Source organism: Centruroides vittatus, unplaced genomic scaffold (genome assembly GCF_030686945.1).
Source record: "Centruroides vittatus isolate TY-2023 unplaced genomic scaffold, ASM3068694v2 contig_3063, whole genome shotgun sequence".
NCBI classification, from domain to species: Eukaryota; Metazoa; Arthropoda; class Arachnida; order Scorpiones; family Buthidae; genus Centruroides; species Centruroides vittatus.
The window spans coordinates 38940-63761 of record NW_027121966.1 but is presented as its reverse complement, the minus strand read 5'-3'; the positions used below and the strand labels follow the sequence as shown (position 1 = coordinate 63761).

General features: G+C 28.0%; 2 protein-coding genes across 3 annotated transcripts in view; one reads left to right on the top strand and one right to left on the bottom strand.

Moving 5' to 3' along the window:
• LOC136972924 (vezatin-like) overlaps positions 1 to 16138 on the bottom strand; it is a 29464-nt gene extending 13326 nt beyond the window's left edge. Inside the window, exons 1-7 of one of the 2 annotated variants that reach the window (XM_067267583.1) lie at positions 16013 to 16138; positions 10764 to 10907; positions 9726 to 9800; positions 8539 to 8678; positions 6170 to 6481; positions 3451 to 3614; positions 1376 to 1527 (exon numbers count right to left, since the gene is read on the bottom strand). In XM_067267583.1, the coding sequence (XP_067123684.1) occupies positions 1376 to 1527; positions 3451 to 3614; positions 6170 to 6481; positions 8539 to 8678; positions 9726 to 9800; positions 10764 to 10907; positions 16013 to 16048 (1023 nt within the window). In that variant the 5' untranslated portion in view covers positions 16049 to 16138. Of the gene's footprint in view, positions 1 to 1375; positions 1528 to 3450; positions 3615 to 6169; positions 6482 to 8538; positions 8679 to 9725; positions 9801 to 10763; positions 10908 to 14937; positions 15107 to 16012 lie in introns of those variants that run through there. The other variant, XM_067267584.1, reaches the window with a different exon arrangement.
• A 32-nt stretch (positions 16139 to 16170) lies between these two features.
• Positions 16171 to 24822, top strand: part of LOC136972920 (translation initiation factor eIF2 assembly protein-like) — a 35263-nt gene continuing 26611 nt past the window's right edge. The window contains exons 1-2 of the mRNA XM_067267579.1: positions 16171 to 16310; positions 22089 to 22157. Of these exons, the coding sequence (XP_067123680.1) occupies positions 16225 to 16310; positions 22089 to 22157 (155 nt within the window). The 5' untranslated portion in view covers positions 16171 to 16224. The remainder of the gene's footprint in view (positions 16311 to 22088; positions 22158 to 24822) is intronic.

The following is a 24822-nucleotide window of genomic DNA, read 5'->3' as shown; positions in this document are numbered from 1 at the left end:
AATATTAATATTATAGATAAATACCAAATATTAATATTAATATCAATATTCTAGATTTTAGAATATTGATATTGATATTGTAAACATTTAATAGTTTTGGTTTGATATATTTGTTATTGTCTAGGATTGCCAACTGTTCAAAATTTTCTGAACTTTACAGAATTTCAGTTATTTTAAAAAAATTGTTTAGAAATTCTCTGAAAAATAAATAAGGAGTTATGTGTTTCTTTTAGCAAGTCTGTTTTTCTTCATAAGAAATTGACACTGCTAATTGTAATCTGAGTTATTTTGTTCCTGCCAGTTTGCATTTATTTCTCTCATTTCTCTCTCTCTCTCTCTTTCTCCTGTGAGCACTAAGAGAACTTGTTTTAATTATACCTATTGTGGGTTTGGTCAGGCCATAATAAGGGTAGCATGGTAGTAAGGGATGAGACCCAATATGTTCAGAATGAACTGTTCATGAAACTTCCAGGGATTGCTTACCCAGATTCAATCTTGGATTCTCAGAGTGGTAGGCTGACATCTTAACCACCTTGCCATCCATCTGACTTATCATCATCGCCATCCTAATCAACTAGAGAAGGAAAAAATGTTTTCAAGTTTGTAAGTGTTTTTGGGTTCATCACTTTTTTGAACTGGTGTTTTTTCATACTATGTTTGGAATTTGTTACTCTGAATGTTGGCAATCTTATTAAAAGTATAGAACTAAATTGTGAAAACTGTTGCTGCAGTTTTCACAATTTAGTTCTATACTTTTAATAAGGTTGCTGCCCCCTTGAGAATTTTTAACACACTAGTGCAATTTTCCAACAGCTATGGAAATTATTATGTTGAAAAGAGTTGTTGATTATTATAATTAACAAATACTGAATTACCAAAATCACTATTGATAACCAATGCCAATAGTCAAAATTGTCTATAAAAGTTGCTATTTTATCAGTTTGGTACTTATCTAAAATAAAATAATTTCCGATATTTGATAATTTTTGGTATTTATTAAAATTTATTGATTATTAATAATTTGAAGGAATCTCAGTATCAAGCCTAATTGATATTGATATCAAAAGTTTGGTTTAGCACAGCTCTAGCTATGATATTGTGATCACTTTATATTTGCACTAAAAATGATTCATTCAATTCTAATTCTTCCTTGGTACATAACTTTTCTGTCAATAAATGTATTTAAAATTAATTATTGAGATTTTTTCTTATATCTTATTTGATTTAAGTTGTAAGATTATATTTTAGTTAACCATTAAATCCTTAATTTCTGTTTAATCACAATATAGTCTAATAATATTTAATTTCATAAAATAAGATTAATTTTTATATTTTAAATAATTATATCTCATATTATTTCTATAATATTTCATACCTTTAAAGAAGAAATAGAAAACATGTCTGAAACTTCAAACAATTGTTCTTTTTCATTCTCTTTATTTAAATCAAGTTTTAACAAAGGACCAAATTCATCTAAACTTGTAGTAGCTAAATAATGTGAATGTACTGGTAATAATGGCTGAAGAGGTAGAGTGACTCTGAGTTAAAGAAATTATTATTAAAAAATTTTTTCAAAATACTATGATAAATTTAATCAATTAATAAAATGAAATAAAATAATTAAAAAATCAGTGTCTTTTGAAAGTAAGTATCATTTGTGATTATTTTTGCTAAAGCACTGAGATGTGAATGTGATTTCACACATGTTCTGGCTTCACTATTTATCAACAAACAACAGCTGCTATTATAAGAACATTAAATTATGTTTACTTTTTTTTTTCTATGCATTTAACATGTTCAAGACAATTGAGTGGGCTATTGATTGTGAAATGTGGTCTGTTATCTGTTGTTTTCAGATGCAAGAAATGTGAAATTCATGGATTTTCATTATTAGGTCTATGATCAAACTACCACAAATCATTACTCATCGCATTTTGGCAAGGAAAGAGTAAGAAAATGGGTCAAACATTCAACAAAGTTCATGAGAACATGCTTTGACAAGGTGCAAAGCAGCTAGCTGTCTGTGGTCGATGATGATTTGGTTTGTACAGTTGATGAATAACATAGAAAATGTTCATATTGTTTATGAAAACATTTTCATAAACAATATGAACGTTTTACTAATCATATAAGTATATTATACTAAGTAACTATATAAATATACTTAATTATGTATAAGAACAAGATTTTAGGAATAAAAGCTTGAAAATGTCTTGTTTATTGTTCATTAACATTCAAACACCCTATTACAAATGTATGAAACATTTCAAAAACTGAAAAAAAAATTTCAAAACTATTAAAATTCCAAATTTACTATTAAGATGCAGAGAAGGCTTTTCAGCAGTCACAAAAATGAGAAATAACATTCTAGTCAATAAATGCTTGTGAAAATGACAGAAACCATCCACAACATTAATTTACAAAAAATGAAAATATTATTTACCAAAACCAAGAACTTCAGTTTTCAAATCAAATAAGTAAAATAAAGAGAATTACTATGCTTCAAATTAGGAGTTTTCTTCATTAAGTGAGATGATTGGAAAAAAATCCAGTTTTAACAACTCTAGAAATTCTAAAATAATTAAAGAAACACCTAAAATTGACACAAGCCTATAAAGCAATTAGAAGCACCCTGTTTACTCAATGAATCAGCATGTAAGTTTCTTCTTAGGTTCCATATCCATAGGAGAAAAATATTATTCTGGACAGCCAGTTCATAGATAATAAAAAAAAAGCTTTCAAATAAATGCTAATGTAAACTGAAGAGTCAAAGTTCTTTCAAAGCAGCCTAATTACTAAAAACAATGTCTCACTAAAGAAGTATCTACTCAAAACAGCATAAACACATCAGATGATAGTAAATACTTTCACGTGAAATACTATGGGAACCCATTGGATGATATACTAACATTCTTACCTATATCTCCATAAATATAAGAATCATCCAATATCAATCTTAAATCCACCTGTAAACCAGACTAATCCTAAGAGAAAAAGTGACTCTTCCAACTGCCAATCAAAATGGCTAGGAAATAAAAGCTGAAAATGTTTATCAAAGTTACATTGATGACATTTTGTCATAGTCCATCAAATTCTCTATCATCATGTCCATAAACAAAGATAGACATCTACACAACTCTAAAATACAATTTTTTATTACATTTTAGTCTGTGTGCACTCCAAGTAAACACAAACTCAACACAATAAAAGCATCAAGGAAGAAAGTATTTTAACATGAAAGACTTAATTTTTATGACTAGTGATGTCAGATATTTATAATAGCATCATAACACTATATAACTTATTGAAAATATTAAATAACTGAAGCAACTATATATTGCTTACATTTTGTTTATAGACACTAAAAATATACTATATTGTTTGTTCTAATGAATATATTGAAATAGTATTATGCAAAATTTTATACATTATTAAGTTATAATTAAAAAGGATATAGATGATATAAATCAAGTGTGGCTTGACGATATCTATAATATATATTTCTTATCCAACAAAAGATATTTTCTCTAAGTTCAGGATACTGTCTTTTAACTGACATTCCAGAAGATCTTGATGAGAATTCCAATCTTTGAGCTGGAACTTTTAAAGAAGCACTGCAATACACAAAAATTAAATCATTGAATTTTTTTTTTATATGATAAAAATTATTATAACATATCCAATAATGTTAATCATAATTATAATATCATTATAGTATGCAGAAACAAATTTTTTTTTATACATTACAAGTTTTACAATTTCACTTATGATAATGTAAATATAAAAACTAAAATTAAACTACATTTATTAATATATGCTTTGACTCCTAAAAATTTAATTTATATATAATTATATAATTTCTAAAAATTATATAATTATATATAAATTGTTATAGCTTCCAACAAAATAATTTATACACATAAAATTACTTATTTAAAAAATCTATCAAGTTTTCTAATATTTATTTATTTATAAAACTATTTAAAATTCTCTTATTTCCACTATAAAAGAGTATTTTAATTAAGAGTCAATTAATTTATTCTTGGCATAGGAACCAATTGAGAAAAAGTGTTCGTTTTATATTTGTTATTTTCATTTAATTATGAATGTATCAACTTTTAATATCACAAATTAAATAATGCGAAGTTGCTAAAGACTGGAAGCTCTGAAAAAATTACAGAAATTACTTTGAATAATTATGAAACTTTTATTGATATTATAAACTGATTGAAAAATCATTTTGTTTTCAATCAAGTAACTTTATATCACTCATATCTGAATTATATAAAACAATTAATAAAAAATATTTGGAACTTTAAAAATTCAGCAATTCAACTAAAGAAATATATTTAAGAAACAATGTATTTTATTCATCATTAATTAAAAGTATACTTTTTTAAACCAAGATTACAAATAAATCTTTCTTATAAATATTTGAAAATTAGTAATCCCATTTATTTTTCATATACATGGTGTAAACAAAAAAATTACATCTAGCTGTATCTTGCTTCTGCTACATATTAGATAAATACAAGTACACAACACTATAGTAATCTGTAGTAATAACATAGTAGCCATAAATATCAATTTCCTTTTTTTTATGTAGTCAAATCCTATCTTGGCTCCTATGAAAGATAGAGAGACAGTTTAAATTACAAAGTCATAGCAGATCTCAAGATCAGTATGAAATGTTTTTGTCTGGTTGAAATACTAAAAAAAAGCAATCAGATACTGCTGAAAAATGGCTAGGGAAAATTATGAGGCTTCTCTGCATGCCTTTGCACACTACCTTGAGCATGCAAGACAATGCAGATAAAATTTTTTCTGAACATACAACTAATAATTTAAAAGACAATTCAAAATATTAATTTACATAAATATAATAAAAATGTTTGTATAAGTAAAATAAATTGTAACAAACTTTTGTACAGCCTTCAATATAATTTAAAAGACTAAAAATATAAAACTGAGCATTTACATAAACCCAAAAATCTAAAATATTAATTTAAAATGGAAATATTTAATATAATATTAAATAGAAATATATAAAATGTAATTATTATATGGAAATTTTATCCACATAAAATGCTAAATTAAACAGAACAGAAAGCTATTTATTTATTTATTGTCATTATTGAATTTAATTCTCTTTATTTTAATTTTAATTTTTTAGTTTTAAAAATGTTATTTCATATTTCAAAAACAAAGTTCTTATTTACAGTTTTGAAAAAAAAAAAAAAAATTAAAATTGCCTAAAAATATTAAACATTAAAATGTCTAATTTCTTAAATCAAGGCTGGACAAGTTGTATATTATTACTACTGTTATAACAAGCAAATATTTTTTTTTGTTTTTATGAACCTGAAAATTTTAAATATTTATAGTTCTTTAGTAAGTGATTGATTATGTTGACAGACATAATAAAATTTTGATTAGAAGATAAATAAAAAATTTGAAGTTTAAATCATGAAGTGAAAATGCTAACGAGTTCTGACATTTAAGACTATTTACTAGAATTTTTTTTGTTAAAATTTATCTCAGATTGAGAGCATAAAATGAAGTTCTTCAGAATGCTTTATTATAAAGGTAGGCTAACTACCAACATACATATTCATTTTAATTAAAAGACAAACTATAAATCTTAATTTTTGTTAAGAAAATTTGTCTAGTGAAATATTTAAATTTGAAATTAAGCAAATAAATGAAAATAACCTATATATTATAATTTTCTTTATTTCATTAACAATATTTAAATTATAAATTCAATTAATTATTTAGTTTAATGTATTTGCCTGATAAGTATTAATTTTGCATTATCTTTAATCATCATCATTAAATACATGGCTCATACAGTAGATTATATTTGCATTCAAAATTATATTTTGCTTCTATAAATTCATTTCATCTTGACCATTTTTGAAAAATACAATTTGTATCAATGAATTTTATATTTCATTTTTATATAATTTTTAAAATTGTTTGTCAGCAGTATCTGCCACAGTTTTTTCACAACTACAGTAAGGACTATATAAATTTTTAATAAGAAGTAATTGGAATTATTATACAATAATAATTATAAAAATCTTGTTTGTTGTATAATAAAACATAAAGATGTTTTTATTAAAATTATTAGAAACTTTATTTTATAATAAATAATCTGTTTACTTACAATGTAAAACCTCTTGCAATAATTTCTGCTTCTTGAACAATATTTATTAACTTCTTTATTAAACTATTAATGTTAATGCTTGTATTAGATAATTCTTTTAACTGTTTAAGATTTTCTTCAATATTGTTTTTAAAATGATAATATATGAAATAATGTGAGATATAACCGATAGTCACAGCAACAATTATAAAAATGAACAGACTATCTAAAATAGTATATACAGTAGATCTTTTTGAGTCAGATATACACCAAGAAAGCCAAACAAAACTTCCAGCTAAGATGTAGGATAAAACAGTCGCTGGTTTAAATTTCCTGTAAATATTTTAAAATATTATGTAATATTATATATCAAATGAAATCATATAAATATTAACTATTATAATTGTTGACCATTTAACTTATAAATATTATTTGAAACAAATACATGAAATCCTCATTAATTCAAACTTGGATAGTTAAAATTCCATTAGTTTGTAACTATACTAATTGTCCCCTCTGGGATATAGGAATTTACATGTTAAGGAATTTGATTAGTTCAAAATATGGCTACTTTGATACCTGTCTCAGTAATGATATAGAGCATCTATCTTGCACTATATTATTGTTGCAGTAATTAAGTGAATATAATGTATATTTTTAAAATTATATGCTTTTTTTGTAGGAATTATATTTAGTTTATTATTTTGTTAAATGTTTTGCCAATAGATAGTGCTACATATAAATCAGCAAATTGAATGTAGATAGAAATTAATTGATTTATAGAAATGCAATTGATATTTTGGGGTGAAATGTATGACATTATCTAAGTTAAAAGTGTGTAAACATAACTGCCAAGTTTCATAGCAATTGGTTGAATGGCCTAGGAATGCATAGTGAACAAACAAACAACAAACATCCTCATTTATATACATAGCCATATTCCTTTTGTTTAACAAATTATATCAACTACATGGCATTTGGCATATTGTACAAAAATATGTAAATCTCAGATAATTTGAAACTCAATATTTCAGTCATGGTTATTTTATCCTTTGAATTTCAAACTAATGAGGATTTCCTGTATGAGAGAATAAAATACAGGGTGTAACAACAGTTTCTGGTACAGCTGTTATTGAGATTGAACCCATTGCTTTGAATCAATTACACAAAAACAGAAATAAACAGCCATTTCCTAAATAGTGTAACTTCATCAATAGTCAGTGTGTCACAATTTCAACTCAGACCTTGTTCTACATGTTGCTGAAAACTTTTGACAAAATTATAAATAATGAAATACCAATGATTGCCTTAAAAATCGGGCTATAAATTGGCTAATTAAATGATTGATATAAAGTAATCTGTTACTAGAGGTAGACATTAGATGCCATCTCTTATCTAAGTTAATAATTATAATTTAAGTAAATATTAAATAAATTTAGAACCTTCTGGAATAAAAGAACTGACCTGGGGCAGGACTTGAACCCACAACCTCCGTTTGCTGTGTGGTGCACTTGCCAGTTACGCCACCCGGACCCCAAGAAAGTCTTTGCTTCCAGAAGTATATTAATTTAGATATAACCTTACTTGGTTAAATACGGTACTTCATTAAATCCTCTACTCTATTTTATTTATTCATAATTACTACTGACAATGAAGTTATAGCTATATTATTATATATTACTGTGGTATATATCAATCACAGTAATATGCAATAAAGATATACAGTCAAACCTGTTTTTATGCGGGGGATAGGGACCGCATTAAAAAAAACGCATTAAAAAAAATCTCACAAAACTTCACGAATGGCTGTAAATAATAGTTTTCGCAACACAATTAAAAAAATAATTTTTTTATGCAGTCAACAGGGACCGCATAAAAAAAGTCTCACATAGAAAATAACTCAAAACCGTACGAAATAGAATTTATTGACAACAGATGTCAGCACTTGACTGCATCGTCTGGTCTATCGTCTGTTTTACATATTTTTGTCCAGGTGGTGTTTTGTTGACTTAAAAAGTAAATTATTTCATTTTTCGCATATTCATGCAATAATATTACTATAATAAGTGCATTTATGCTATAATAAGTTTATTTAGCTATAATAAGTCAACGTAAGACATGACGAATCGCACGAGACTAGTCGCCAACTATACCGCACAAATTAAAAATTCGCATTAAAAAAATTGCACATAAAAAGAGCGCATAAAAACAGGTTTGACTGTATATTAAAGAATGATATACTGTACAATTATTATATATAAAATCTTTTTATGAATAAGGTATTATTATATTGTACTTACAAATGATGCCATTTAATAATTTTTAAGACTAAAATTAAACAATTTGTTTAAGTTACTTTAGTATATGGTGTAGATAAAGGTAAGACTTACCATTTTAATATTGTTAAATTATAATTCTCATACTTTGTTAAAATGTCAGATGCAAAGCTATTTAAAAATGCTTGATCATCTTCAATTAATAATTTTGTATTGCTAATGAATGTGATTATTTCTTTTCTGGCACAACAACCCTGAAAAAATTTAAAATTTTCTGTCAGTTTTTAAAAAATAATTTTTATTCACAAACAAAAAATGATTTAATTTGATTTTTGTTCTGGATAAATTAGAACAGATTAATTTTGTTTTCAGTCTATAATAAATGTGGTAGTTGAAAAATTAACTTTCTACATAGTGGACTCACCTTAAAATGAAAACTGATAAAGTGAATCTCATACTAAAGTAAATTTTGCCATTGCCCTGACTAAATGCTATTGTCATAATGTTAATTCTTGCACAATAAAGCAAATAACAACTTTACTAGAATTCATTAACTGAAATGTAAATCACCTTAACAACCACCAAGAAACATTATTTCCAATAACAGTTGCTTTTTACACTTTTTGACATAAATAATAAAAAGTGGAAGTGTAATAAATGTTCCATTTTGTGTAGAATAGATTTTCTTTTTCCAGTAGGCAAAGACAGGTTCAACTTCTGATTATAGAGCGATTCAAGCATCTAATATTTATGGTTTAATGATTTTTTTTGTAGGATGTGTACTTTTTGAGTTATTTCACTGAATTGATTAAAATGGTCTATCCTGTATCAGGAAATTCTAAATTTGCTTCAATTAATTATTACCCACCCTTTATATATGGTTTTAAGATGTAATCTTAAAATAAATAGAGTTTGAAATAAACTATTTTGAAATGATTTTAAAATAAACCTTAATAAATGTTTTTAATAACTTTATATTCAGTCAATTATTGTAAATCTATTTTAATTTCATATTGTTAAGATAAAAATGCAAAAATATTTATTCTAGAATAAAAAAATAAATAAAACGAATCAATATTTAACTATTGAAAATTGAACTACATTTAAACGAAAATTGAACTACATTATTACTTTTTAATATATTGAAAATTGATACATCAGTCTTAAAATATTAAATGAATAATTTTAAAATAAATTTAATAGTTATCTTTTCAAAACTTTTAAGAGAATTTTAAATCATTTACATTAATATAAATCTCATAATTAAAATTTAGTTAGTTACCACAGTGATAAATATTTACCAGTTCATAAAAATCCTGTAGAAAATTCTTATAAAATAAATTCCAACAATTTTTACTAGAATTTTTCATCATATTCTAAAAAATAAAAATAGGAATTTTTAACATTTCAATAAGATTATATTAAAATAAAATATAATTTAAAATAATGTATTATTTAAACACAAACATTCAGTTTTTCCAATCATAAATATTTTGACTTTGAAAACAGATTTCTTTTTTTTCCCCTTTTTCTCCCTCTTCTGACTATTGGCTAATTCACAAGTGAGAAATTTTTCAATTTATTTTCCCATGATGGTAGGGTGACGCTATGCTGGTAGCAGGTAATTGATATTTAAGTAATTATTTTACCAATTTTGTAAAAATTGTTAGCTCAGTGGTATTTTTTCTGTTGGTTTTGTCTGTTTTTAGAATTTGTTCTTAAAATTGTTCTTTGACATTCTAATATGGCATAAGGTTGAGAATTGTTTCTTGTGAAGAATGAGCCACTCCTGATCTTTAACCTTCATTTATCTTTTCATTACAGCAAAGTTTTTTGAGACTTATGGAATATATAATTGGAAACATCATAAGAAAGTATTTGTCAAATTTAAATTGTAAAGTTAACTGGCCAACAAATAATAAGAAAGCTTTTTAAAATTGTTTCTTTTTATAAGATGGTCCAATTGTAGATTTACAGTTAAAAATAATGTGGCAATAACTTTTTAAGATAGTTAATTTATGTTTGAAGTAATCACTTTTCATTGAATGAGAAATACTGTGTTTAAAGGAAATCATTGTGTGTCTTCAAAAAACATTTAATAGATTAAAAAAGAAACATAGTTTTTCAATCAAACTGATATATGACATATATTTCATAAAATCAGTCAATTAAATAATTTCTAAGAACCTATTCCAATATAATTCTTTTGCAACTTATTTGATAATATAAAATGTAATAATATTTTGTAATTACTTTTCCTTAAAAGATAATAAAAACAAATTAGCTATGTTATCATTTATATTAAATGAAACATTATTATTTCAATTTTCCATACTCACAATTATCTTCTGGAAAAATGATGAAAACAAGCCTAAATTAAAGGAATGCTTTTCATATTTTAATTCTCGGTTAAATATATTTTTCATGGGATTGTCATATTCTAAGAAGCCTGTTTCTTTCAAATGGAGGAAAAGAGGTGTATTCTGTTGAAAAAAAATGTAATATTTAGTCATTAATATAGGCTATTTTGCATCTCAAATTTCAAATTACAGGTTATTTAAAAAAAATAACAAATGCATATAAGGAAACAAAAAAGTTTTACAAAATATTTATGTTTCTCAAATTTAATGACAAGATTCTAAAATTAAAAATTGATTTGTTGGGGAGCTAAAAGTTTCATAACTGTAATTTCATTTTTTATGATCTGGTGTTACAACACTAGATCATAAAAATGGAATACAAGAAAGATTGAATCATGTCCCACACTAATGTTTGAATTGAAAAATAAATGTTTAAAATACAAAATAAAAATATTAATCATACAAAACAAACAACTTGCAAAATTTGTTTTACAAACTATACTTTTCTTCTTTTGAGATGTCCATTGATCAACTCATGGACCAAAAAAATGGAGTAATTTTAATTTAACTGTCTTCTCTCATGATGCATATGTTATAATAAACATTAATAGATATTATCTGCATGCACTTATGGCTTTAATACAGGGACATAGAACAAAATTGGCTTCTGGCACTAAGTGATGGAAGATTTTGACCATACAAACTCAGTAGCATAGCAAGGAGGTGCAAGGGGGTGTATCATGCACTGGGCACCACTTGCAGAGGGGCGCCCAAATGGTCTCCAAGACAAACTATATGTATTTCTGGAGGGGGAGGGGGTGCCAATAAAGTGTCGTGCCCTGGGCGCCAGTTATGTTGGCTAAGCCACTGTACAAACTATAACTTTACCTTCAGTTTATTAACTGTAGTTGGTTGCAATGTTGCTTTTTCCCAGTATTTAACAAGTTCTCAATTGAATTATGAGTTGCCTGGCCAAGATAACATTGTGATGATGTATTGTGAAAACCAATGAGTTGTGCTTCAGCTAGAATGAACTGGTACTAAATCATGCTGAAACACAAAATCATCTGCTGCATAAAGATCTTCAGTTGATAGTAGCATGAAGCATTTCAAGCTATTCTGATACATGTCACTATTAATTTTTGTATTTGCAAATGCAATGCTACCAACACTATTGACAGAAAAAACCCCAAACAGTCACACTTACTGGAAACTTAACCAAAGTCTTTGAGCAACTTGGATTGTATGCTTGATGTTTTCAATGACTCATCTAAAAATAACACTTTTGACCAGTCATCTGTTGTCCATAATTCATGTTGCTTCCACGATTGTAGATGCAGTTTCTTCTGCCATGGGTTAATCAAGGTTTAGTCTCTCTAGCAGTGGTGCATGCAGAGGGGAGCCAAGGGAGCTTGGCACGCCCAAAGACAGAGAGGGGGAAAAAACACTAGAAAATTTCCAAAAATCTTTTTCTAATTAAAATTCAGTTTTTTCTTTATATTTATGTCATGTTTTTTGTTTCTGTGCTACTTATGAATTAGTGGTAATATAAAGTGAGAATTTTATTGAATTATTGCATTAAAATATTTTTTAAACAGTTCAATTTGGCACCCTCCAGATTAAATTCTGTGTGTGCCACTGCTCCCTAGAGTCCCTGTGGGCTTTCGATCAAGACTCAAGTTGTGGTTGAAAACCCATTGAACCAAACATCACAAAGTATTCAACTTAGATGCAGCTGTTTCATATTCATTCCACAATGCTTGAAGTTGGCCAGCAGACTGAAAACAATGAGTTGTTGCAAAATGTTTTAATGTTTGTTCTTATCTTTTTGTTTCAATTTTCATTTTGAAGAAGCAGTTTTCTTGAAAATTTTGCTAACTGTTGACAGGGCACAGCCACTTTCCTGCAAATTTGCATTGTGAATGTCCATCACTGTAAAGAGCAATTAGGAAGTTCTTGGCATCAATTGAGAGATTTTTTCCTCAACCAATTTGATGCATACAATTTCCTAGCAAATTTCAGTAACCCCACAAAATTCATAAAACCACTTAGATACCTATTTACTCATAATATTAATGGTTCATATCTTTAATTTGCATTATTCCATCATTTTGACACAGTTGATGATTCCATTTTTTTTTTGGTCCCAATTATTGAACAGTAATGAAGACAGATAAAATTGAATGTATTTTATATGCATGAAATAATTTATGGTTAAAGACCAATTACATCCTTAATTTTTTTTTTACTTGGTATTCCAATGAATTCTTTTATCATAAGAAATATATTTAGCCAGAATATAACTCATTTTTTCTCTCATATCCCATTATTTTGATCTGGTATTGTATAACTTTTTAAAATTATAATTTGAACTTATACTAATGGATTTAATGCAAAAAAGTTGAACTAATTTCATTTGCACAGAGAAGCAGTGTTAAAAACTAAACATCTGCTTTTTACTAAAAGTATTAAATCTTTTAGAAAATGATTTCTAAGTTTCCAAAACTGTTTTGGTATAAAAGTTAGTATTTATAACAAACTATTTTGCAATTATTTATTTTTAAATTTTGGAAAAACAAAAGCTTTCCTTTTTCAATATCTTCTATAAACATGTTTTTCTTCCAAAAATTTAATTTGTTTTAAAAATAAGAAGGAAGTAGTAATATTTATTTTGCAGCTTCACACTTATTATATTTTCAGTAACTTTTTGCATTTAAGATGCTTATCTCTATGAATTTCTATGAATTTTTTGAGGTAATATGAGAACTACAATTTGATATTTTAAGCATTTAGCATTGTAATCATCTTAAGTATTAAAAGGCTTTAACATTGATTTGTGATTTTCAAAATTACAAGACTGCTAATATTTCAAAAAAATTGAATTATTAAATAAGAAACTGTTTTATTGGAGCCCACTTTATATAGAGTAAGCTGCAATAAAACAGCCTTTTATCAATATTTTTTTAGAAAAGAAATATTTTTCAGAAATTCATAAAAACAAACTGTGTTTTCATAATAAAGAATTTTAATAATCATTTAAATTAAATGTAAACAGCCTATAAATTATTATTTAAAAAAAAAAAAAACTATATTATAGTTCAATCATGTTCCATATCTTTATTAATTTACACATTATAGAAGAATTATGATACAAATACAGGTACTCCTCACTTTATGACCTATCTGCTTAATGACCACTCACACGACCAATTGAGCTTCGATCTGCAATTCGGGGAATCCCCTTTCTCAGCTTGAGTGTCTATCAGTGGCGAATGGTGACATGCGCACTAAGTATACTATAATTGTCTTATAGTACTATAATAGTCTTTTTATGAATAAATTTGAAGTTTGTTGCATAATTTGTATAATTTTTCAACGATCCTATATTCCCAGCACAAGCTCCTCGCTTATCGACCAATTCGCTTAACGACGTAGTCATCGGAACGAAACTTGGTCGTAAAGTGAGGAGTACCTGTACTACACACACATATAATACAAAAAGAATATAATAAAAATGAAATTTCATGATAATTACAAATCTTTAATAAAAAATGTTTTCAGAAAACTAAGTTTTATCATTAGTTATAGTCTTACTTCATAATCTCTCTCTTGCTTTGCTATCCTCTATAAAATAATTAAGTTATAGTGAATTTTAAAACATCTTACATATAAACTTAATATAAATCTTTCTTTACATGTAACAGGTAGTATATTTATAGAATATAGATATGCAAGGCTGCTGCTAGCAATCATGGGGCCCAGGTCAATCATAAAATGTGAGGCCCTTGAAAGATATACATTGTGTAATTTTTACAAAAAAATAAATTTAAAGGTATTTCTTTTATCTATGTATACAAAAAATACAATAATAAAACTACATTGTAATGTTTTTAATTATATAATCTAAGTTATAAAAAATTTGGAGATAAAAATAAAGAAAAGTATAAATTAAAAATAATTATATCATAAAATCCTTATTATATTGTCAAAATCTAATTTTTCACATATTTTTCACATATTGACAATAGCTAGAACTGGGAAGGAATCTGCAGTTTAGACAGCATATTTAAAACATTGTAATGGAGTCACATTAGTTATATTATTGCAGCATACAGTACAAAATATTTTAATTTTGTCATATAAATAGAATTACCTTTAAATCCTGATTATCACCATTCCTCAGTGCAGGATAAAATCCATACAATGATTCATAAGGTCATCCTCATTCATAGTCTTTGATATAGAAATATCAATGAAAACCAAATTTTTACTATGCTCTTCAATTTGTTTAAATCTTTCTTCTGTAAAGATTAATCCTCAATCTACTATTGCTAAAAAATATTTCCAATAGAAATTTGTTTTGGGGGTATTTGTACTTGTATCTGTTTCTTCATAATCAAGTAAATGTTTTCGTTTTCTCGATCTGACTTCTTTGTATACAGGAGGAATGTTGCATTTTTTACAAATTTTATCTGCTATTAATTTTGACTTTAAGAAACTAAACCATAGTCCAATTAATTACAGCAACCCAATACATTGATACTCAACCTTAGGTTGAGTATCAATGTATTGCACTTGCCCAGGCCCCTTTAGGTGCAGAGACCAGGGGAAGTGCCCCAGTTGCCCAGCTCTAACAGTGGTACTGTAGATACATACATAATAAGAAAGAATGTACTTGTATATTTTATTAATAGCAAGCTTTTGATCAAACCTTTATACATTTTTACAAAGATTAAACTTATACAATTATTATATTATGCTAAAACTAAATCATTCATTTAAAAACAATACTTTCAGTGGAAAATATGAGGAAATTATATTTATAATGTTATTATTCAGTTTACTTCTTCCTATAAAATTGTATTTGGAATAAAGTTGTGAAATTAATTTTTAATCATAGAATTGAGAGAAAAATAATAAAAATAACAATAAAAATCAATGATTGCATCTAAAATTTTTAAGAATATCATTTAATGTTATAAACTGTAATAAACTGCATTGATTAAAAAATTGATGATTTAATTATTTGATAATTGGAAAACGGTTTGTTTGTTATTTATGAACCATAGTTTTTAATTAATTAATAATGGTTATTTCCATGTTTCCTTACTCATGTTTCTTCGTATCTAAACTTTATAAAGTCGCTAAAACAAACATTTAAACAATTATAAATCAAAATATTATAGTTTAAATATAATATATAGGAAATTATAAATTTATTTTCATACCTCAGCTATAACATCCTCTGATTCGGAATCAGACATTGCTTTATTTTGCGATCTAATTCTAAATTCTAATTCGTGTCTTTCCCGATAGATGTCAATTTCAACACAAGCACGTGTTTCCGTCTGTTATCAATTTCCGCTTATTTACAATCACGTGGTTGTGATAAGCTGTTGGTTTCAGATGATTGTTTTTTTTTTTAATATTATTAACGTATATGAAGAACACAATGAAGGTAGAAAACGTTTTGAATTGCAGCTTCAATAATTGGTTTTCCCAATTTCAGAGAGTTACGATGAAAAGGTAAAATAGTTACAACCATATTTATTCTTAGGCCTAATTTACTAAGGTTTTGAAGATTAGTTACGAATTACTAATACAACAAACAAATAGTAAGTTTTATTAATACAGTAGTTTTGAAACATTTTACATTACATCAGAAAATCTGATTGCCACCATTGGTGTGAATTATTGAAATTGTAATAGTTCTATGCGCAAATTTTAATTGGTTTTATTCATATTACTCCGACAATTTGAATCCAGTAATTATAATAGTGAATGGATAGTTTTAAAGATGACATTGCCATATGTGCCAAGATATGAAAAATGGCAATGAGTGAAAATAAAGGTAATGGGTAAAAGTTGTTTGTTAGCAATATGCACGTTTTCTCGAAAAAATGATGAGAAATTGTGAAAAATAAAGTGCGTTTTCAAATTTTTATTATCTCAGACAATTTGTTTATTGCTTTGTATTAATATTTTATCTTTACATAATACAACTGTTTCTATTTTAGGTTTTTTGAATCATTAAATTCAAATCTGTTGTGAGATAACTTGAAAATTTGTCAAAAGTTATTTGCTTTTTCTTCCATACATTAAACTTTTCACTTTGCAGATGAATTTTTATTATGTAAAAATAAAAAGTGTTAAATCATATATTCATATGTATACATACAGTTGTGGCAGTACACCATTATGTATTGGGTTGAACCAAAAGTTCATTCGGTTTTTAGAAAGAAATAAAGTATACTATTTTGAAATAAATAAAAACCTTTAGTTCACAATGTATTCACCCTTCTGTTTGATAACCTTACGCCACTTGATGGGTAGTTTCATAATTCCGTCTGTGTAGAATTGGGTGGGTTTCTGATTGAAGAAATTATCAATGTGATTTTTGATACCTTCTAGAGATTGAAATTCAATGCCATTTAAATTATTCTGCAATGAACGAAAAAGATGAAAGTCTGAGGGAGCAATATCTGGAGAATATGCAGGGTGACTCAAAACATCTCAGTTAAAGTCTAGAAGTTTTTGGTGCATGTTTAACGATATGTGCGGTCTTGCATTATCACGATGGAATACCACTCCTTGTTGATTTGCAAGTTCTGGATGTTTTTGATGCACTGCAGCCTTTAGTTCATCCAGTTGGAGACAATATTGGAATTAATTGTTTGGTTATTGGGTAAAAGCTCATAATAAAGAATCCCTTTCCAGTCCTACCAAACTGAAATCATTACTTTTCTGGGATGCAAACCAGCTTTAGGTTGTGGCACTGGAGGATCACCTGGCTTACTCTAAGATCTCTTGCATTGAATATTGTTGTAAACAATCCATTTTTCATCACCTGTTATTAATCGCTTTAAAAGGGGATCATCTTCATTGCGTTTTAAAAGGGAATCACATACAGAAACATGCTCAATAAGGTTTCGTTCACTTAACTTATGAGGAACCCAAACATCATAATGGGAAGCATATCCAAGGCTAGCCAAATGTCTGACAACAGATGTTTGGGATATTTTTAAGATGTCAGCTATCTTTCGTGTTGTTTTATGTTGATCATTTTGAATTAAAGCCGTTATGGACTCATTTTCTATGGTTGAAGGCTGTCCTGACCGAGGTGCATCTTCGAGAGAAAAATCTCCCACCTCGAATTTTGAAAACCATTTCTGGCATGTTCGATCAGTAACTGCATTCTCCCCATATACAGCCCATATCTTTTTTTGAGTTTTTGTTGCATTTTTTCCTTTTCAGAAATAATAGAGCATCAGATGTCGGAAATGCACCTTCTTATCTTCCATTTTAATGTTTTTTTTTTCCTTAAAAGATAACAAAATTTTAAAAAGTAGCTGTAATTAAACTTACGTAATAAATATGCAGATATTTGTAATGTCAATCTAAACAAGTTAAAACTTGATAAGCACGACAGAGGCATAGTTGCCAGATTGGGCTACAAGTAGCGGATTGGGCTACTTTTTAAGTGCCCTCGCTACAAAAATTTTAAATTGGGCGACACGCTACTTTTTGGGCTAGTAATAATTACCTTCAGGCTACAATTCTTAAAAATACGCTACTTTATTTTCATATATAAAATCGCACAATATTTATTGTATCATACAAAACTAATAAAGTTTTATTTAATTTCATTACACTTAATTGTATAAATAAAGTTGCAACGTTTAACAAAGATAAAGATACTTCGCTTCCGTTTTCTATCCGTCGTTCGCTCCAGTAATCCACAATCCATTGCCACTAACACTGCTAATTTTATTAATTTTTTTCCTCTCATATATCTATCAATATGCGCCTATTTTTAATTATTTTTTTAAAACGAAAATATGCTACTCACAAATTTATTTGTACTTTTACTTCGTTTTCCTGTTTTTTCCCGCTTGACTTCTTGACTCTACTTCTGTTTTAGAACGTTCCTTTCTCTAATTTGACGATTTCACTACATTTTTAGTAGACGTTTCCTTTTTTTTCTTTTTTTAGGTATTCCTTGGAATACCTAAAAAAAGGGGGAAAAAAAGGAAACGTCTAATAAAAATGTAGTGAATAGGCCCAGTGTTACTCGGGCAAAAGTAACGACAGCAAAGATTAAGATTATTACATTATAGCCAATCTCCATCTTTTTTCACAGAATGCAAGAATTAGGTTTTCCTGTTCCCAGACTAATTAGAGAATTTTTAGATGAGTCTGAAAATATGTTCGATTTCCCGCAAAAACGCATCTGCGCCTGTAAATATTGCACGTCGCTTTTTCTTAACACTTCCATTGTTAACCCTTCGGGGACGGTGACCTCGTTTCACACTCCCCTTCCGTGAGTCAAGACAGTGTAATCTTTGTGTATTCTTTGTTGTATAACCAGTTACGCGAGTTTAACTAGTTTTTACTAATCTCTCCGAGTCTCTAAACTAGTCTAACAGATACAACAGTTCTTGATACAGTGTAAACAGAGAGGCCTTAAAACTGAAAACAAAAGTCGCAGTCGCTAAGTTTCTAAGTTCAAAAAATGAATCGCAGCGCCTGCGAATGACTCGCTTTGATTTAGAGAAAATTGATGCAGATACACCGAATGTCCATATATATATATATATATATATTACAAACTTATTTTATTAGTAAAAGTGCATAATTGCAAAATAATTCGGTTTTATTGTTTGGGCTACAAACAGTTCAAATCCGCTACTTTTTGAGCACAACCACGCTACTTTTTAACCTTTAGATCTGGCAACTATGGACAGAGGCGCCACAGACAAGCAATAGGCCTATGATAAATGAGAAATCTTACACAAACATTTATGTGAATTATGGTTGATTTTCTACACAAACCTCGTATATAAGCTGTATTGTTGCAGCAACATTATAAGGGGTTCCTACTATTGGTGAACATTTCAAAGGTACCACCTGCTGCAATAATCACAGCCAATATTTTTTAGTTTATCCATTTCTCTCTCACTATCTGAATCCTTCTTCTCAGTGATCCCAACTTCATTTGTATTTAGTGATGCAAGAACTTTTCTGCGTTTTCCTCCTCTGCCACTACATTTCCTGAAAGATCTTTCAGTGTTTTTTTTTTTTTTTCTGTTTTTCCATTTTCCCCCTTTGTTTTCTTCTGTTTTGCTTGCTTTTGCTCTTTCTTTTTGTAATATGAACTCTTTCCATGAATTGGATGCAATAGCACTTGGTGGATGTTCTTTTCGTTCACATTTCTTTTTTGTACAAATTGGTCCTGGTTAATACAAAGGATGAAAAAAGCCAGGAGACACATTTCCTATAATGATGTATATGGAATTTCTGGAGATACAGTAGATTTGAATCGGATTGGATTGTTTCAGAATTTTTAGAACTTGATGCAGCTCTGATAGACACTTTTTGGTCTCTAATAGCAGAAAGAGTAGCAGAGAGTCCCATACACTAACTTCTTTTTTCTACTTCTTCGATGCTGATAAAATTTATTTTGCATAATGTAGATTGGTTCCTAGTGTTTAATGACTTCAGTTTTCCAACCGTAGGGCCAAGTTGATAAAATTAAGGATAATGAATTTTATCAAAATTTTCTTCAGATTTCTCTCTCCAAAAGTTTTTCTCCAGACAATTTTTTTACTGTATATTTGTCTCTGAACATTTTTTCTTCAAAATATTTTCTTAAATAATCTTTCACAACATTGTAAGTTTTTATTATTAATAAATCATCACTAAATGCTAAATGTCATAGAAGCAATGTCATTGTGTGAAATAGATTGTAAAATTACATACTCAGTCACATCTGCTATGTACTGTACAATACAACATTTTCATCAGATATACATTTTTGATTTGTTATAAAAAGTAATAATAATAATAATAATAATAAATTAGTTCAATGGAATATGAAACAAAACTGATTTGTAATTTTATTTTCATAATTTGAAGTTTAGACTATTCACAAGAATACAGGTATACCTCGAGTTACGTCGTTTGGAGTTATGTCGTTCTTGATTATATGTCGTTTGTCAAAAAAGTATATGGAAAAATGAAAATCAAGTTTAAGTCATTTTATTCGACTTTACATCCGTCCGCCACAAATATTGAAGTCGTAATATTACTAGAAAAGCATTAAAAGCACATAAAATCATATTAAAATATGTACATTTACAGTAAATGTTAATATAATCATCATAAATCGTAGAGAACTAAACATGAAAATATCTGTGTTTCTGTGTTGTCATCTTATTTAGCAGTTTTTAAGTGCTCATTATTGGTGTTTTCCACTGTAGTTTTGACTTACGTCGTAACTACACAAGTAAATAAGACTTATGTCGTCTCTCCTGGAACCAATTACCGACGAGTAAGGCGAGGTATACCTGTATAACATTTTTGAGTCTATCTTTTAATCCTTTAACATAACCACAGAAGTAACAGTTACAATGGTTTTGAATAACAAACTTCTTTAACAAAGATAAAAATAGGTAAAAGAAATTTACAAAGTTAAAAATGATCAAGTATCAGCCTTTTATTAGAGGATCTGACACCTTTACATTGAAAACACAAAGAACTCTTCTCACCATACTATCCTTATCCAATTTGTAACTGCTTTTAGCCCTCTGGTGGTAGGTACAAGTTATCCATTTCATTTGCATATGGTTACAATTCTCATGATGACTCAGGATATTTTTTCTTCATAATTTGAAGTTTAGACTATAATTTTATTTTGGCAAACTCTTGGCATGGTTTTGTGTACTACTGCTAAAATGGATCGATACTTATAAAACAATAAACTTAAAAAAATAACTACTCAACCAAACAATCACCTTAAACAATTGGGCTATCTAGTACCAAATTACTTAGTATCTAATCATTAATAATAGAGGATTTATAGCTCGATTGTGTAAAGTGATCATTTCGTTGAGAATGTATGTATCGGGCTTTGGGATGTGTAGTAAAAAAATAACCTTCATAAACATCAAAAAAGTTTAATCACTAACATTTTCAATGACCTTCTTCAGGTTACATAAAATAAATCAAACAATAAAAACATAATGTAAATGTATAGAATAATTGAATGTCAAACAAATTATAAATCAAATAATAAACAAATACAAGAATGAAATATAAATGAAAATAAAATCATAAACAGGGAAAAAATATGTAAAATGTACAAAAAATAGATATATAATAAGAATGTATTCAAAATTTTATAATTGCTGAAATGATTTATTTATTACTTACAGTATTATAAGTACTTGTATGGTATATATATAGTATTACATAAATGCATAATTTATTTTTTTACTTTAATTGATTTGAATTAATTTTTTGCAGTATTATATTACCATTGAGCATTGAATTTGTGGATTATCTATTAGCAGATGGGGTATTCCTTCCAAAGTGGTAAGGTTAAAATTTATCATACACTGTTATATGCATAAAGTATAAGTTTAGTGCTAATCTATGTAATATCTAATGCTGAGTAGTGGTCTTTTACCATTTTTAATTCCAGAAAAATCTTTTGCTTGAGATATACAAATATATGCTATCCCAGTCTTTCAAAGTTTTTATTCTGTTATTGATTACTAACTCAGATTACTAACTACATATATTTTGCTATTTTTATGACATCAAAATGTCATAAAAATAGCAAAATATATGTTTTTATGTTATACAGGGTGTATCAGTACAGCTGTTACAAACTTTCAGGAGAGATAGAGTACACCTAGACGATGGGAAATCACATAGTAATGCATGATCGGAAACGATTTCCTGGCATGGTAGTGACAACACAAAACACAAGAAAGGATGCGAACAGGGTGAGAAAACAAGTTTACTATCCTTAGTACAGCAAAAATGCTGGGACGTCTTTGGTTGGTGTATGTGATACGTCAAGGCACTGGTGTATGAAACTTCCATTAACAGTCCTGAGGAACTTGTTGCACACATCGTGGCAGCTGCTGGGGAAGTCCAGGACACGCCTGGTATTTTCAACAACATTAGATCTTCAATGCGCTGGAGATGTGAGGCCTGCATCACGGCCCGGGGTCATAATTTCGAACACCTTCTTTGAGTTTTATCGTACTAAGAATAATAAACATATTTTCTCACCCTGTTCGTATCCTTCCTTTCTTGTGTTTTGTATCGTCACTACCACGCCAGGAAAGCGTTTCCGACTATGCATTGCTATGTGATTTCCCATCGTCTAGGTGTACTCTATCTCTCCTGAAAATTTGTAACTGCTGTACTGATACACCCTGTATACAGTAAAGGAATATATAGTCTTAATAGTTGAAATATGTTCTACTTGTATTTATTTTACAAAGTGTACATTATTAAAATCTTTTTTGTCAAAGTTTCATTTGTTAATTAACATTATTTCCATAAAGGGTTTTATAAGCACAGCTTTCTATAAAATACATTTCCAAGTTTTCTGGTAAAAGAAACTACATATGTTGTCTGAAAAGATACTCCTAAATCAGGGCTTCTTAAACTATGGGTTGCAACCCCATTTGGGGTTGCTTAGCGAAATCTTGGGGTCACGAGATTTTAATGCAAAATATAGAAAATAATTTGTGAGAGTTTGAAAATGGCATGCTTTGTGTTGTAGGTTTCGTGAGTTGCACTTTGTGTCACTTCTGGTGCAGCGAGACAACGATTCAGCAACACTGATTGTAGTGTGAACTAGTGTAGTGTTGTTGCTTTTCAGTGTATTCAGTTGTCTCTGTTCCATTGTAACACAAGAGTGAACTGTGGTAGTACATCATTATTGTTTTTGCAAATTTGTATATATCTTCAATATATATGTATATTTTCATTGTATTTCATATGTATATTGCAAAATATTTATATATCTTTATTTTATATTTTTTTGGGGGAGGGGGGTCGCGAAAAAAATCACAATCATAAATGGGGTCGTGAATAAAAAAAGTTTAAGAAGCCCTGTCCTAAATGCAGAAGAAAACCTTTTTTACATTACTGATGTTAGATGACAGAACCTCAGACAAGCTATTTCCACAGGTTATAGAGAAATTTCATAGTAACAGATTCAGTGGAAATAACTGCTAACATCTTGAAAATTCTTACATCAAGGATTTTTCTAGAGAACTTGTGTTAATTTTTTCTGTATTCTTCTTCCCATTTTGCCAGTTAATTTTTGTATTTCAATCACAATTTGAGAAACTACTTCCAGAGACTCTGTTACCTCTAGTCCCAATGTTTCCAATTTCTGTAAAACTCTCAGAATACAGGAAAAATTGGCTGCTATGTATGCCAAATTATTTGAGATGTTACTAACAAAAAACATTTCTTGTGCAATTGGAATACAAGTATCCTCTGGATCAAGGCTGTCTGTTATTGTGTTAAACTTTATAAAAGTTACTTGATAAAATTAACATAAATATATAATTATTAAAAACTGATTTTATAAAAACAGTACTTGTTTAACATTATTGCTATAGAAGAAAGCTGCATCTAACCAGGTACCCCATGTAATTATGATTGGTTGAAGTGGGAGGGCAGTGTTTGGAAAGCTTTTCCTGGTAAAATTTTATCTGTTTAGGAGCTTACATGAAAACTTTTTAATTGATGCTATTAGTTTGTCTACAGTTTCAAATGTGACTTGTATTTCTTCAGCAAGTCTAAGTCATGAGCCAAGCACATAATTTAAATTAAATTGGGATACAGAATGCTCAGTATTCCTGTTTCTTTTAATGTTTAAGGAGCAGCATTAGTAACAAAAATTAGCATTGTCTCCTCATGCATTTGTTGATTGTACAGTTTATTTAAATTTAAAAGAAGCAGAATATTTAGGTAAGTTTGTCAACCACATAGTGAAGAAGAAAGAAAAATTACTGAGTGAATTGTTAACAAATTATGATTGAGAAATAGTTAGTTTTTTTGCAATTTTGAATAAGAACTCAGATGGGATCTGCAAACTTTTTCCTTGTTATATTTACTGACTAAGCAGCTTGCCAAGTATTTTCTTTCAACATTGGTTCTTTCATCTATGGTTAATCCAGATATGGGAATCTGCTCTATATTTATATACAGTGTCTGCAAGAACATT